At 42.0% G+C, this 15,042-nt stretch overlaps 1 protein-coding gene across 1 annotated transcript; it reads right to left on the bottom strand.

Moving 5' to 3' along the window:
* Positions 1-1,017: 1,017 nt before the first annotated feature.
* On the bottom strand, positions 1,018-11,774 carry barx2 (BARX homeobox 2). Its single transcript, XM_033630750.2, has 4 exons — positions 11,337-11,774; positions 6,066-6,375; positions 3,181-3,265; positions 1,018-2,831 (listed from the first exon to the last, which is right to left on the bottom strand). Exons 1-4 carry the CDS (start codon positions 11,521-11,523, stop codon positions 2,547-2,549), a joined length of 867 nt encoding a protein of 288 aa, XP_033486641.2. The 5' UTR covers positions 11,524-11,774; the 3' UTR covers positions 1,018-2,546.
* Positions 11,775-15,042: the final 3,268 nt, after the last annotated feature.

The following is a 15,042-nucleotide window of genomic DNA, read 5'->3' as shown; positions in this document are numbered from 1 at the left end:
TAATATGACAACACTGAAAGAGACACACTGTTGGTAGTAATTCATGCAAACACCCTTCATTGATTATTTTACACATTCCACATGTTGGTGACAGCGACAGAGCTTTAATAGTATGATTGATTAACATACTAGCAATTACTCCCAATACCAGTTCCAACAATAACGACCTGTAACGCTTAAAAATGTTTCTCTTAAATATTTTTTAAATCATTTTTTAACTTGGCTCTTGCATACTTGTCCATTTGTAGAGATATAATCATTGTGCATTGTTCCGCAGAAGTCCACTAAATCTTAACCAGATCCCATTAATGTATGTTCATATTCACATTTGTTGTAATCACACTCACCTGCTGTGCTTATAATCATGCTTTTAATAAGGCTGAAACAAGAATGATGAGACGCTACATCAGCAAATATGCATTGCACAGGAAAAGACTTAAGTAAAGACGGAAAAGTTTTCTACTGCCTGTTCTGTGGAAAAAAATGGCATGTTTTGACTTTTTTCCCGTGACAAAACAAGTTTATTGTCAGACTGAAAAAGCAAAATGTTCGATCATACTTCCACGAAGTGTCGGGGCCTCTGCTGCTGAATGTGCACACATATGAAGCATACTTGAGAATGTTTACACAAGGCGTTAAAGCGCAGTACACATTACACAATGCAAACCTGCGCTGTTTGCTCTTCAAACCATCCATGTCCGGTATCAGGCACTAAAAATACACTTCAGACTCGCTCAGGGTCACAGAGGAGCCCTCAGGTGCACTGCAGGCCATCTTGTTTGCTGTACAGATAAAGATGATAAATGTCACAACACAGAGTGCTTAAATGCTTTGTTCTCTTTAATGTGATTTATGGCGAACTTTGACTAAAGCTAATACATCTTCAAAAGCTTCCTCGGTAATGGATCTGCCTGAACTCCAGCCTGACAGGCCTACTGTAACTGTTTGATTTACACACACTTAGCATGATGTGACAGTGCATCTGAGAATTATCTGAGTCAGAGTCATACCAAAGAATCCTGTTGGCGACTTTAATTGTTGTTGATTGTTTTCATGAGAGACACACCAGAACAGTTTGTTAGAATATCCGGCTGCATACAGAGCATGCAAAACCAGGACAGTTGCAGCAGTTGCAGCAAATAATACCAGATGGAATTTAAATGATTGCTATTTTATTAAGTGCATTTAAATACATAAACACACACTCGTATATAGTAAAAATGATTGTACACAAACCTAAAAAAAACTGCAAACAAGCTTACCAAACAAGTATTATTATTTACATCAGAAAAATACTGCACTTTTCATATGAAACAATAACAAATAAAAATAAATCTGTATAATTCAAAAAAGTGAAACTCTTTAATTACAAATCTTTGCAAGGAAAGAAAATAGAGCTGGAAGTGTACGGAGAAGTCGGTGACAGGCAGTTGAAGACAGTGTTATGTTAACGCAAGTCTAACATACTGATTGGGGTACTTATGCGAAGCCTGCAGGCTGAAAAGGTCTTCGAGATTTTAAATGTTCAGCATTTGCTGTGCATCTTTGGCACAGGCTATGATTTATTCCCTCTGAGAATCTCTGACAGCTTAAGAGTCTTAGTGGCCTCGTGGCAGAAAGCAGAGTCATCCCGACTCCCACGAAAGGAGAAAAAAGATCAGGGACGGCAGTAACATTGTACATACAAACTATTTAATCCAATTTAAAACAGCGGTAAAAATACTGTTTTACATATATATCCGAAAAGACCATATATTTTATACTTTATACACATTTCTACAGTATAATACAGTGTATGGCTTGGCAGAAATATTGACTTTTCAGATTGAAAAAAATAAAAATGCAAGCTTTACTGACCAAATAGTGAACACATTTTTGCACCTTAAAGCTGCAGAGGAACTCCAATGTAAACACAGAAGTGCTCTTCAAAACTTTACAACTCTGTCTCCAAAAAACGGCACATGTAATGAAAAATCACTGTAAAAAATATACTTGCATTTTATAGTTATTTTATCAACACTTTAAAAGCTTTCCTCTGAGACCAACAAGGCACTGTAGCCATTTAATATGATAGTTTTTGGCAGTGAAGTGGCTTATAATACAGAGATACATAGAGAAAGTACAGTAAGGCAGATCTTGTCTTTTTTGGCACATGCACTATGTGAGGCAGCTTGGAGGGTCAGTGGTGTGTGTGATCGGTCATGGTTGTAATGCAGAGTAAGGTGATGTGGTGTTTTACTTTGACTGACCTGCTTGGACTGGACAGATTTACACTCCTTATACCAGGGACCTGCTCAAATACACTTTTTAAAGGCCAGATTTTTACCAGTGCAACCAGTGTCTATGCATTTTAGCTCTTTGTACGGTACATTTTCTGATACACCAAAACAATAAAAAGGCTACATTAGGTAAAGATTGGGTTCCAGCAATATGTTTCCAGTCAAATCCCTAAAGCAAATGGCTCTACACACCACACAGGCTTTTTACAGTGATCCTGAGGCACTACTTGTTTTCAGGTTGGCATCAGTCTTTGGTTTTGCTCTTGCTTAGCTGGCTGCGCGAGTCTCTGACTGCATGGGGAGCGTCGGCTCTCGCTCAGATCCCTCGACCGCCGCACTCAGATTGTGAGTTTCTGAGCTGAGATCTTGAGGTTCAAGCTGAGACGCATCTCCCCCATGAGCTAGCGCCGCCTCCTTCGTCGCACTCCTCATCCTTTCCTCTTCCTCCCTCATTCTCCGCTCTTCAGCCTCTATTTCCTCCGTGGTAGGAATTGAGTTCTTCTTGGGTCTTCCCTTGGGCTTAGTCGGGGCCTCGTGACCTCCTTTGAGCACCTAGAATAACACACAGGCAATCTTAGTGGACTCCTCCTGGTAATAAATGGCAGCAGTCGGAGGCAATGCTCGCTATTATAGTAATTAAGAGAAGACGTATGGCTGCTGGCTGCCCCCATGTGCACTCATTCGTCTTTAATTTCAGGTCTTTTTTGTTGACCCTGCTACAAAAGTGTTTGCTCTCCCTGCCGTCATCATCGGTCAGACCTCTCACTACACCCTCTCTTCCTGTGCTATTCACCTCTGTCAATGTTATAGCTCAGATCAGCATTACATGAATCAGTGAGTTAGCAGTGAAATCAAAGGAACATGTAAGGCTTTCCAACAGTCATTGCTAACTGTCTCTTACCAGTTTCTTCCACTTCATACGCCTGTTTTGGTACCATGTCTTCACCTGCAGCTGTGTGAGACCAAGTGACTGGGCCAGGTCTAACCTGCAAAATAGAAAAGAACTGCACATTAGATGGATTTTTTATGTGCTTTCTGCAATCGGGGTAACCTAAACAGGGTATGTAGCATGCGTGCTTTAAACTAATAGGCACTTTTCTTGGAAAGGACCAGGTAGAATCCCTGTCTTTTTTTCCCAGAAACGATAAGAATCTTGACACTAATTGTGGTTTTTACCTTTCCACCAGGTATATAATGCAGCTCCATGCCTAGAGGTTGCCAGCATTGCAGGCTTAAGTACAGTATAAGACCTCTCTTACACTCTTAAGTCTTTGAATCTCACATCAAAGCTGATTTGCTAGTTTGACACTGTACACCTGCAGCTCAGGAAACACTGCTCGAAACATCTGTACCGAGGTCAGTAATCCAATCACGGCGCTTGTAGCCGGACTATTGGAGCTGTTGGGAGAGAATTCTGAATGCATCCACCACATGTGTTGATCCATGACTAATGGGGCTATTGGACGGTGTGTAATGTGATACATCAGGAAGAGACAGATAAAGTGAACAAGGCAGCCATTTGTAAAGGAAAAGAGCAGTTATCTGGGAGTTAGTTTTAAAATGAGATTTCCTCTTCCCTGCTCTTCTCAAAGTCTTTAACAGTCAGATGAAGGGAGTCCCACCACCACCACCACCAACCCCCCAGTGAAAGGAACTGACTTCCATTTGATGGTGAAAGTGGAAGCCGAGACAGAGAAAAGGCGTGAACAGAATCTAAAAAGCAGAGCAACAACAAACCCTGGAGATTCAAGGGATCGTCTGCATAACCTTATACCTTACACATAAAGGGCTGTGTGTGGTTTTTGTGTGCGTGTATGTGTCTGCGCCTCAGAAAGCACCAGACATACAGGCAATCAAGCTGTCTATCAAACTCCACGATCATGCGTGCCCCAGTCTGTAGCTGTTCAACAACTGCAGGCAAGGAAAAGTAATTGCAGAAAAGGAAAACACCCTGCTTATTTATGGTCATTAGTTCTCAATGAAGAGAAACCACACACTCACAGCAATAGAAACAGTATTTGAATTCCTTCCTTCAGGCTACTGCAAGACCGCCATTTTGTTCTACCTTCGCACCTTTCACAAGGGAATCTTGGGTGTAACTGAAAACCTTTTTTCATGATGATCATGATGATGACAGTAAAGATTATTAAGACACTAATTATTATAATTGTGAGCTGCAAAAAAAATCATTATTGCTCTGTGATATCAATAATTAAAAGTCTTTTTCAGGGATATTTTTGGTTTAGGATCCTCTCGCCCCCGCGCATAGTCTCAACTCAAAACCACAGAGGTTGCAAGCCAAGAAAAGGGAGAGAAAAGAAAAGTTATCTTTGGATCATAACAAACCAAATTGGGGAGCACGCCGCACCTTTGATGTCGGGCTTTAAAGGGGGATTTTCTCTGTTGATGTTTTTCCGCCAGCTGGGTATTTAATTAATTTTCAACGCGGTGTCAGAATCGGATATTTTGACAGGACACAGTATTTTGGCACAGCCATTCGTAAGGGTGGTTGGTTTTGATCACTGAGTTGTGCTCAGCCTCAGGGCTTCTGCTTTAAGATGAGGCATGGCGCCTTTCCAACGGCTCCAGGCAAGCCAAGATGTGATATATTTAATAATGCATCGTGGGAGTTTTCCCTACGGATAGGACGTAAATGGAATGACAAATAAATCTGGTTTATTCCAAATATGCTAATGTCTTTTCAGATTAGATGTGGTAAGCAGATACATTGCAAGGAGCATACAATGCATGGGACGTCTGTGTAGCTAGTTGCATGTCTAAACGCATGAACGCACCGTAAGTGAAGCCAGTTATTTGTGATTTTAATCGCTGCTGATGTACTCTCCGTATCTACGTATGACACAAACATGGATGAGTAGAGTGTAGTGTACCAGACATCCAATCTCTGCTTGATGCAAAGGTTCACAAGCAGTTTGAAATTCAGTACATGTGATGGAAAGCTTTTTACAACGTATACGGTTCAATACTATTCTGGGTTATAATGGAAAAGCAGCCTGCAGGCCAAATATAAATGTGAGGCGCACAATAAAACTGGAAAATATAGTCTAACCTCATGTCAGGTCCCAAAAATGACCCGCAGCATGGAATTTAAGACACAGATATTAATATGTAGATTACTTCATCTTATTGTAGCAGTGTCCTTTATATACACTTGCACATGTGTGAAATGATTGGCAGTAAATCAATGTAATACATTTCTGTTTGCTTGTGTTGGCCCCCGTCCTCGCTCTCTTGAATAAGGCAGTGTTTCTTTGTTGGGGCTTTCTGCTGTTCGAGAGCACAGGGTTAAAACGTTACTCTTGTCTCAACTAGAATGCTGAGGTAATGCTCTGGCTTAGACAAATTCACATTACATGAGACATTCCCCACAGGATAAATCAAAAATTATGATGTTAGGTTAACCACTGCTCGATAATTGCAGTTGCGGCTTTGGGAGTGTGCGTGTGTGTACATGTGCATGTGCATGTACTGTACTTTAGAAACGCTCTGTATGCCAGGTAGACAGGTTATCAAAATGTCACAGTTGAGTGATGCTTATACGACTCTGGTAATTTTTTACATCAGGTTGAAATCTTATAACTGTGGTATTAGTTTTACACATCGGTAGTTTGCTTTCTTTTATTGTTTTAGGTAGCTGTGAGGTTGGCAGGCATGATTTACCTTCTTATTTTAATGTGTTTTGTGCAGTTGGTGTGTGTTTTCCTGCATGTACAACAGACTACTTAGACCTGTCCAATCAGATGTGAGTATCTCAACTATACTGACCTATCAGGTGTGGACAGGTACTTCTGCTTCTGGAACTTCTTCTCCAGGCCCATCAGCTGCAGCTCGGTGAAGATGGTGCGGCTACGGCGTGGCTTCTTCAGGCGGGGCGTGCTGCGCTCCGTTTCTGACTCACTGCTGATGCTGAGGGGCGTCTGGCTGGGTGAGGGCTCGGAGCCTCGTGGATGCTGCGGGGAGAGCAGGTGTGAGGGGACCCCGCCCGGAGATGACGGTTGAGGGAGGTGCAAGGGCAGGTTGGGGGGCTGCCGCGTGATCACCGAGAGGAGAGGGTAGGCGCGTAGTGACGAGGAGCCTGGAGGAGCAGAGACAGTGCGTCAGTCGACAGAGAAATGCAGTGTAAAAAGAGAAAGATTATATCCTTTTGAATCACTGGGAGTTTTTAGTGAGCTCTTATGTGCCTCTCACCTCGGTTGTACCATTATCGACCGGCTGTAATTGCTTGGACAGGTTCATTTTTAATCGCCCTGTGTTTGCTGTGAAAAGTGTTTTGCTTTTGACCTCCTCCATGTAGAGGGCTGTGATCCCAATGACGCAGACTGTGTTTTACACCGCTCCTCTGAACCCTTCAAATGAATGATTATTTTTCAGAGGTTGTTAAATAATAACCGGCTTCCCAGCACAAAACCACACACCGAGCCTGAAAGCATGATGTACACACACATGCACACAATGAGCTGTAATAAAATCCCCCAAAACTAAATCAAACAGTTCAGCTAATAAACTTTTCTCCCTCACTCTTACACATCTACCCAGTCACAAACACACACATTTTTCGCTCTTCATCAGCACAGACAGAAGCAGCGAGACGCCAGAATCAATAAAAAAACCAACACTTGTCTGGAGCCGAGATGGGAGGGAAGGAGACCAGGAGGTTGGCCGAGAGGATGCGGCGAGGTCGACCAAAGTGAATATAATATCTGCCAGAAAAAATCCTTACGGCTTCAAATATAAAATCAATCCCTTGACCAAAATTTACAAGCCAACTGAGCACGGGGCAGACTGTAACGCCCGGGCTGATAAGGAGCAGCAGAGAGGACGTGGGCAGGGGATTATGGGAGTGGAGGGGGAAGATATAGGGGAGATAAAAGGCTGCAATGGAGCAGGAGAAATAGGAGGTTTTCGCACACAGACACACAACACAACATGTGTGTTGCTGGTCTGTGGTGGATCTGTCTCCTTAATCTCTCATCGACCTCAAGAAACACACAGACACACATGTACACAGGCACCAATGACCACAGGAGACATAAAGTCAGATGTTGATTTTTTTTTATTGCTGTTTCGTGATTGTTTTCTGTTATTATCAGAAGTATATACATATATATAGAAGGTTGAGCATGTCTCTGTTTCTACTCTAACAGTAAAGGACATGAACACTTACACATACGGTGTACACTGTACCCCACTATTAGATGTAAGCCAAGCATGAGGAGTGTTAAGTGCTGCACACAAGTACACATGCAGGTAGGCCCAGTTGCTCCACACACATACATACAGTCAGACACACACACACACACACAGACACACCAGACGCTGCCTTGGGCTCATCATGACATCATGGTAAGGCGCTGAGGTCATCACTAATCCTCCGACGTGAGATTGCTGCTATCGCTACAAGTCTAGACAAGAAGACCTTTTTCTCTTGCTCTCCATTTATGTCGCTCTCCGTTTTTCTCTCTGCGAATCAGCTCTGTGTAAGTGTTTCTGATATCAGTGAATCACCACATCTAATGTTCTGTTATAGGAGGAATTTCACATGAGGAACGACAGTGAAGGGAGAGTGTCACTTGTGTCACAGCGGGGGAAAACATCTCAGTTTGTCTTTACGATGGTCAGGAAATCTCTTGTCAACAGCGAGCTTGAAGTTGTCTCCGGACAGTCCCTTTGAGGGAGCGCCGGAGAGAGACAGCAGAGAGGGAAATGTCAGCCGTCGTGGTGACTTTCCACTGACAGCGAAGCTGTCTTTCTGACATGTTGTTGACAAGTGCCAGTGTCCTGTCAATAGTCTACAAATAAACTGTTTGAGTAGCTGCAAGGGTGCAACTCAGCCCCATGCAAAAGCACACTGATACTGTTGATAATCACAGTCGGAATGTAAGGACCGACACAAGTGCTTCTGGGGACCATTACAGAAGACATACCCGCTGAGAATAGATCAAGAGGAGCCGTTTGTTAAACATTCCTTTTAATACCAACAGTTTACTCTGTTGATCATGCAGCTATTATGACACACAGCTTTTTAAATTAACCATATTTCCTGCACCAGTCCACTCCCTATCATACCATCTATACTTCTTTTTTTGTCAATGGGATGCTGACATGGATGATTCATTGCTTAGCTATGACTAGTGAAGGTGAATGTTTTGGGTATGAACTGTGTGGTGACAGCCAAGGAGCTACTCAATTAAACAGGTTTTGTTTTTTGGCTTTGTCCTTGAAGCACAAATCAAACACTACCTGTGTGGGAGGGGCAACAGGCCACACAGCGCCTTTATCTGTCCTAACGCATTGCTTTAATTACAATCATTCACCTTCAGGACATGACAGATTGGAGCAATTTAATGTCAGTCCTTAACAAATGGTAGAAGGAAAGTGTCAGGAGATTAATTGTCAGTATTTTCCCAGGCACACTGACAAACTTCTGCGGCTGAAGCTGTGCATCTAGCATTACATTAAACGTAGACATTAACTATTTAATCTGAACCCTGCCTGAGCCACGCTGGTGCTCCTGTAGGCCTGTAGTTTAGAACTGATTTATCACTGATGCTCTGTCAAGATAGAAAAATCTGATGGCAGTGGGAAATGACAGGGAGGTGACAGGCTGTCAAACATTATCCTTCCCTGAAGATGGAAGATGTGCGTTCATTTTGTCTTTGTGTGTGTGTGCATACTTGCCTGTGTGTGCTGACATGTGTGTAATCAACCTTCTCAAGCCGGCTTTATGCTTAATGGGAGACTTTATTGTCTGCAGTGGTTTAAGGTTTAAGATGGGATGAAAACCCTTTTGCTCACTTGGATTTCTGCTGTAAGCCCTCAGCCAGTACCAAACCAGTACGCAGCGGCCCTCGGGCTGCACACACTCCCGCTTTCTTTTTTTTGGTTTTTATTTTTCATCATGCTGTCAGGTGAGATTATGCCACAGTTGATCTTAATCTCTCTCACCTCTTCCAGAAAGCACCACTAAAAGCCCTGCCCTGGGTCCTGCTGAGAGATGGGCCTCCAAATGAAATATTGTAACCTGCCATTACGTCGCTCAGTGTTCAGCACCAGGTCAGGTCTCATTGTCTCTGATCTCGCTGTAGCTGACAGAGAATTAGCTCCAAGATTATTAGCCACTTTTACCCTACATAATTACGCTCTGTATTTCATTACAGATAATTAAAACTAGACTGAGACTCACAATACAGTGTCACAGCACAAAACACAGGAAGACAATTATGTTGGTATGTTTGAGTGGCATACCAGTAATAAACAATACAGAACCAACAATTAATTTGTCGTCAACTCCTCCAGGCAACATTATTGGCATCACTGTCTTTCAGCGGCCTCCGCTGGTCGCAGGAGGTTATAGCATCCCTTCCTTTGCAGAATGAAGAAGTCAACTTTCACTGTTCAGGGACCACGCAGGGGCCAGCCGCCTCTCTGTGGCCCAGGACGTGCAAGCCTGCCAGCTTCTATATCCAGCACTAAAAGCCATTGATGTTAGGGAATATACTGTGTCTCACACCCCCGCAGCTACAAATAAGTGGTGGGCACAGTGTTCTGATATGCAGGGTGGGTTACTCTATCCATCCGAACAGAGGGGTGCCAAAGCCCAGTCATAGTGCCCTCTCACATACACCAATCCATATCAGAGGGATGAGGGAATCGCTTTGCCTATTTTTAACCCTCCGCCGCTGTCATCATCAAATTGCAGTGGCTATTATTTCAGACTTTGGAGCAATTATCCTAATGGTTACTAGAGTGTGCAGTAGCCTTTAAGTTGTTTGGATTCATCTGGAATTACAATTGAGAATCGGTTTTGTTTTGACAAGGTAGCATGTGCTGTGCCAGCTGAGCTTTGTCATGCTATTTTGGTCATTTTTTGACAACCTCAAGACACAGTTAAAGGCTGCAGAATATGTCAGTCTGTCAATCAATCTCTCATTGGAGGGATCTGAGTAATTCTAACCATCTTACTGAAAGGAAAATGAGAGGAAGCACTTCATGGGGCTTGTATAAGTTGGGAGGAGAGGGATTATCATTCAAAGGGAATCAGCTTTAAAGTGCAGTGATTGGATCAAGCATTTGTAAGTTTGCATTCTGTATTTCCGTCCATGTCAATCATGATAAATCAGTGTGCCGTATAATTCATTTTTTGCAGGGTGGTGTGACCAACCTCGCTGTAACTTTTTAACACTATCAAGATACAATCATCTCAATTTTTAAATGTCCAGCACCACAAAAACTCATTAAGGAAGGCCTCTGGTTAAGAAGAATAACTAGGCTATTACTAAAATGAAATTAGACCAAATACAGTTTGAAGCAAAGTAACCACTGGCTTCCAGAGTAAGATTTCACTTTTTTATCTGTCCCACTGCCACTCCATTGACCTTTATGTGTAACTATTATCAATTCAGTCATTCATCAGTTCAGCAAAAGCCCCGAAGCCTCGCTCAGGCGACCGCACGTCTTTGATTTTAAACGCTCAAGCTGCAGTGATTTATAATGTGAAGCACAGAGTGAGGAAGGTGTTGCAACTTTGGGAGGAAGCGTGCATATATTAATTGTGATTCATGTAAAGATACTTCTGATGCACACCTACAAATTCAAATGACTAAGAGGAGCAAATAAGGATACGTAATGGTGACAAATATTCCCATACGCACAGTGAAGCCAGAGGGAATTATTGGTTATCACAACTTTTTGGCACTACACAAGTTTTGTCACCAGTATAACCCACCACACACTTAAATACAATGTACATTTAACCCGTCTAATATCGGTTGTAAAGTCTCTGTACTGTAAATTCACATTTCTTGACCCATGCACCATTAAAATGTGTCATCCTTTTTAAATTTAAATACAACATCCCTCTAATAATGGCATTCATCTCATGCGTAAAAGTGTCAGGATCTCCAAATAACCTTTTCTCGCTTTCCCACAAATCTGCAAATTGAAACAACTGCCTTGTTACGTTTATCTATTCTTCTGTTTCTTAATTGGTCACACACCGACACACACACACACATATATAAAAGAGAGTCCTCTTACCCGAGCATGAATGAAGAGGCTTCGGCCGCACAATGAGCGAAGGACACACCGAGTAGAGTGAAAGTTTCTCAAAATAATCACAAGTCTCCTTGGAGAGGATCTCATCAATCATGAAAGTCTTGTAGCGCCGCCTGGCAGCCTTCAGCTGTCCGGGGGAGGAGAGCCTCAACTCGGCTTGACAGTGCATGATCTGTCCCTGTGCGCCGTGTGCTGTCGTCGTTGCGCAATATGAGGTTTTTGTTCACTAATATCTAACGTTGTGCGGCTTGAACCGTGTGGCACACGCGACTGCTGCAGTTCATGCGTTTGAATAATTCATTGTTTGCCTTTCAGAATGCAGTTTAAGCTTTCCCTCAAGTGTCGTGGTGGAGATCAGTAGCCTTCAACTTGAGCTGCGCAGCGCGCCACAGTGGTAATGAACTGAGTGCGAGCTGTGCGCACACCCACTGCTATATAAACCATCCCTGAACACATCTCTGCTGCTCCATCTAACCCTGCTCCCTCCCTCCCTCCCTCCCCTGTCTCTCTGTCACAGATACATTCATGTACTGTACATACACATGGCCACCTCCCAAACACTCCCCCACCACTGAAAACTTTTCTCTCTCTCTCTCTCTGTGATTTATTTTACATATTAGTTGCGCAACTTGTTAATTCCCCTCTAGAAGTTGTGAATTAGGTCATATTGTAACAGAAAAATAAAACTAATGTAGCCTAATCAATACAAATAGTCAATTTTAAACGGAATATTCAGGCTATTAAAGTTTCAGATCGAAAGACTCGTGATATGAGTCATTTGGAGCTAAAATCGTGCCGCTTCTTGTTTAAAGCGTTTAAGTTAAATTATTTGACTTTATCAGTTATTAATATTTTAGCTATTGATTACCCGCCTGTGAATCATTTTCTAATTAAATGAACTTTTTTAAAAAGTCGCTTAAAACGTGCATTAGTCCACACAGTCTATTATTTCAGTTTATTTTTTAAACTTAATATTTAAGATGAAAAAAAAGAGAATTAAACTAATAATGGCACAAGGAAAAATACTTTTCTTTCTTTCCTTCTTTCTTTCTCTCTCATTCCTTCTTTGTCTTTCTTTCTTTCCGTCTTTGTTTTTCTTTATTTCTGTGTCGGTTTAATAACGTCATTGTGTCCATTTAGTTACACTTAGAATGACAAATTAAACTGTAAACTTTATTTTGATCATTATTTAAATTGTGTAATTATTGTTAGTATTTAACGTGATAATAATAATTAAAATAACAACAATATTTGTCGCAAAATATGGTTGTTCTTGTTCCTATATAATAAAAACACCAACATTTAGTTTACTTTTATTAAAGAAGCAAAAACTCAGTTAGCAGAGCTGCAGTTAAAGGCCAAGTCAGAAATGTCGTTTTCAAGGAAACTGATGCAGTCATAAATTATTATTATTATAATTACTATTAACAACTGAGTGCGCGCGCATGGCGTGAATGCACACTGAATGAGTAGAAATATCTCTCTTTTTGATATCTTAAATAAAATAGGCTGCCGCGAAATAAAAACAGGAGTACCTGTAGTTTATATTCCAGGCTCTGTCTTGGCACACATTAGGGTTTTAATCGAAGATAAAAATATATTTTATGAATATTATTTTGCAGTCAAATCAGACAGGCTTTAAGAGAAAGTATCAGTGTCGGCTCCGGGCTGATGAGTCTGACATTATTGTGAGGAAATACCTCTCATACTGGCACGTTCAGTTTACTTGACAGGGGAAACCATGACAAAAACCTTTTTTGCATTTTTTATTTTTCCATAAATCTGCCTTTTAGTGATGTTTATATGACAAATTGCTGTTTATTTTCTTATTTTCTATCTGTGGAAACTCTTTCGGGTGTTGCAGCTTTGAGTAGGCAGCCCATTTGTTTTGGAAACTAAATAGAGGAGGTGATAAAAAAAAAAAAGTCTTTTTTTTTTTTTTAACTATTTACAGGTTGTAATTTAACTATAATATAACACAAATCATCCCCGCGAGGAACCCCCGGTGCAGGTAGAGTTTCAAGTACAGTCTGTGTCCTCAGGAGGGGAACCGATTATCATCAGAAGCATTGGAAGTACGTGCAACTCACTGGAGGCTCGTGTCTCCCGGAGCCGTCGTGTTCAAAGTGTGGGAGGATTATGGAGGAGGAAATATGGGAGCTGTGCATGGGAAAGCTCGGCTTCTTGTTCAGAGGTTTGATGGCTTGATCAAAGAGGGGGAGATGAGAACAACTGCTGTGGAGTGTATTTTACTTTAAGGGGGGAGCAGAGGGAAGTCAATGCAGAAATGTATATAAATAAAAAAGAGGTGCTAAAAGTTCACCTTAAAATTTTAAACAAAATATTTAAACTAAAATGTTATACTTTTCTGATAATTGTTTTGTGTAAATTATTCTTTCATTACATTGCATGAAGCGTCATTTTTGGAAGTTTTTACAGAGGAAATTGTGCAGTTAGGCCCGTGGGCTTCTTCCAAATGTTCTTCCACAGACTATGACTAACTAAATTAGGCCTAGTTTATATCTCGGGCTACTGTGGCACTATGAACCCATCGACCTGAGGTGGTGCCAAGATCCGGGACTCAGGGCTGCAGGCATCTTGTCACTTGTGGTTTGCGTTGCGGGTCTGCTACAGAGGGAGGGTCTCTGGATGTTTGGAAGTGGATCATTTCAGCAGACACGCTTCTATATAAGTCCACACAGGAGCGGCTACTGAGCGGCCTCTCTAATCCGCCTGCTCCAGGGCTGGAGACGCCAGCCAGATCAACCAATTAAAAGAGTTATGCCACAGCCAGAAGCGTAATAAGGGCCTTCCTAGTACTGACACCGAGCAGAGGATACTCTCTATTAGAGCGATTTGAGAGCATCAGGGTGCAATCTGACACGAGGCAGATTACAGGCAAGACACAGAGCTTAGTGCGGAGGGTGTAAATGCACCTCCACTTTTGGACACCGGGAGATTTATTGGGGGATGTAGTTGTCGATACAGCGCGGGGAGCCTGTGTCGGTGGCATAAGCACTTTCGGAAGGGTAGATTATGACCCTGACGCGGACATTAAGGGATTTGATCATCACTTCGTTGTAAGCAAGTCCGAACAGAGACACCAAGGCATCAACGCCGAAAGGCTGATCGCAACATGAGATGTTCAGGATCAAAGTGCTGCTAATTCTGGGATGGGACAATTCTTTCACATCTGCAAATTGACAAAAACCTGCGCCATTTGCAAAGTGGTGTTAAGACTCTTCTGATAAAAGATAACAGAGATACTACCGTGCTCAACTGTGGGGAACATGAAATAAACCTTAACATAATTGTGTGCTGTCAAATGAGCAGGCTGGGTGTCAAATCCATGTAAAGACTTGAAGGCATCCTAAATAGAAAGGTCAAATGTAGGAGCTGATCATGTGGCTCAGTTATATTTACCATCTTAATTGATTCAATAAAAGGATGTGTGTGGCGCCACCTGTAGATTACTCCATAACCCAGTGCACAAGCATATTAGTTACACCCAGGGCCATTTATAGGTGCAGATAAGGCCATGTGTGCATGCATTACTGCATGTAGCATCAACATACAATAGCTCACTTAGTTAGCTTAGTGCATACACAAAGAGCTGTAAATAGCATTCATGATGTACAGTCAAGACCCAGGCATTTGTGGTGTGGCCACATGAAAGACAGTGCGACAA

Source organism: Epinephelus lanceolatus, chromosome 4 (genome assembly GCF_041903045.1).
Source record: "Epinephelus lanceolatus isolate andai-2023 chromosome 4, ASM4190304v1, whole genome shotgun sequence".
NCBI lineage: Eukaryota > Metazoa > Chordata > Actinopteri > Perciformes > Serranidae > Epinephelus > Epinephelus lanceolatus.
The sequence above is the reverse complement of the archived record's forward strand: the minus strand, read 5'-3'. Positions and strand labels throughout refer to the sequence as shown.

Coding starts and splice junctions, on each gene's coding strand:
- barx2 (XM_033630750.2), bottom strand. CDS start 11,523: ATGCACTGTCAAGCCGAGTTGAGGCTCTCCTCCCCCGGACAGCTGAAG. Junction 6,376..11,336: donor GCCTCTTCATTCATGCTCGG/GTAAGAGGACTC, acceptor CTGCTCCTCCAG/GCTCCTCGTCACTACGCGCC. Junction 3,266..6,065: donor TACCTGTCCACACCTGATAG/GTCAGTATAGTT, acceptor TCTATTTTGCAG/GTTAGACCTGGCCCAGTCAC.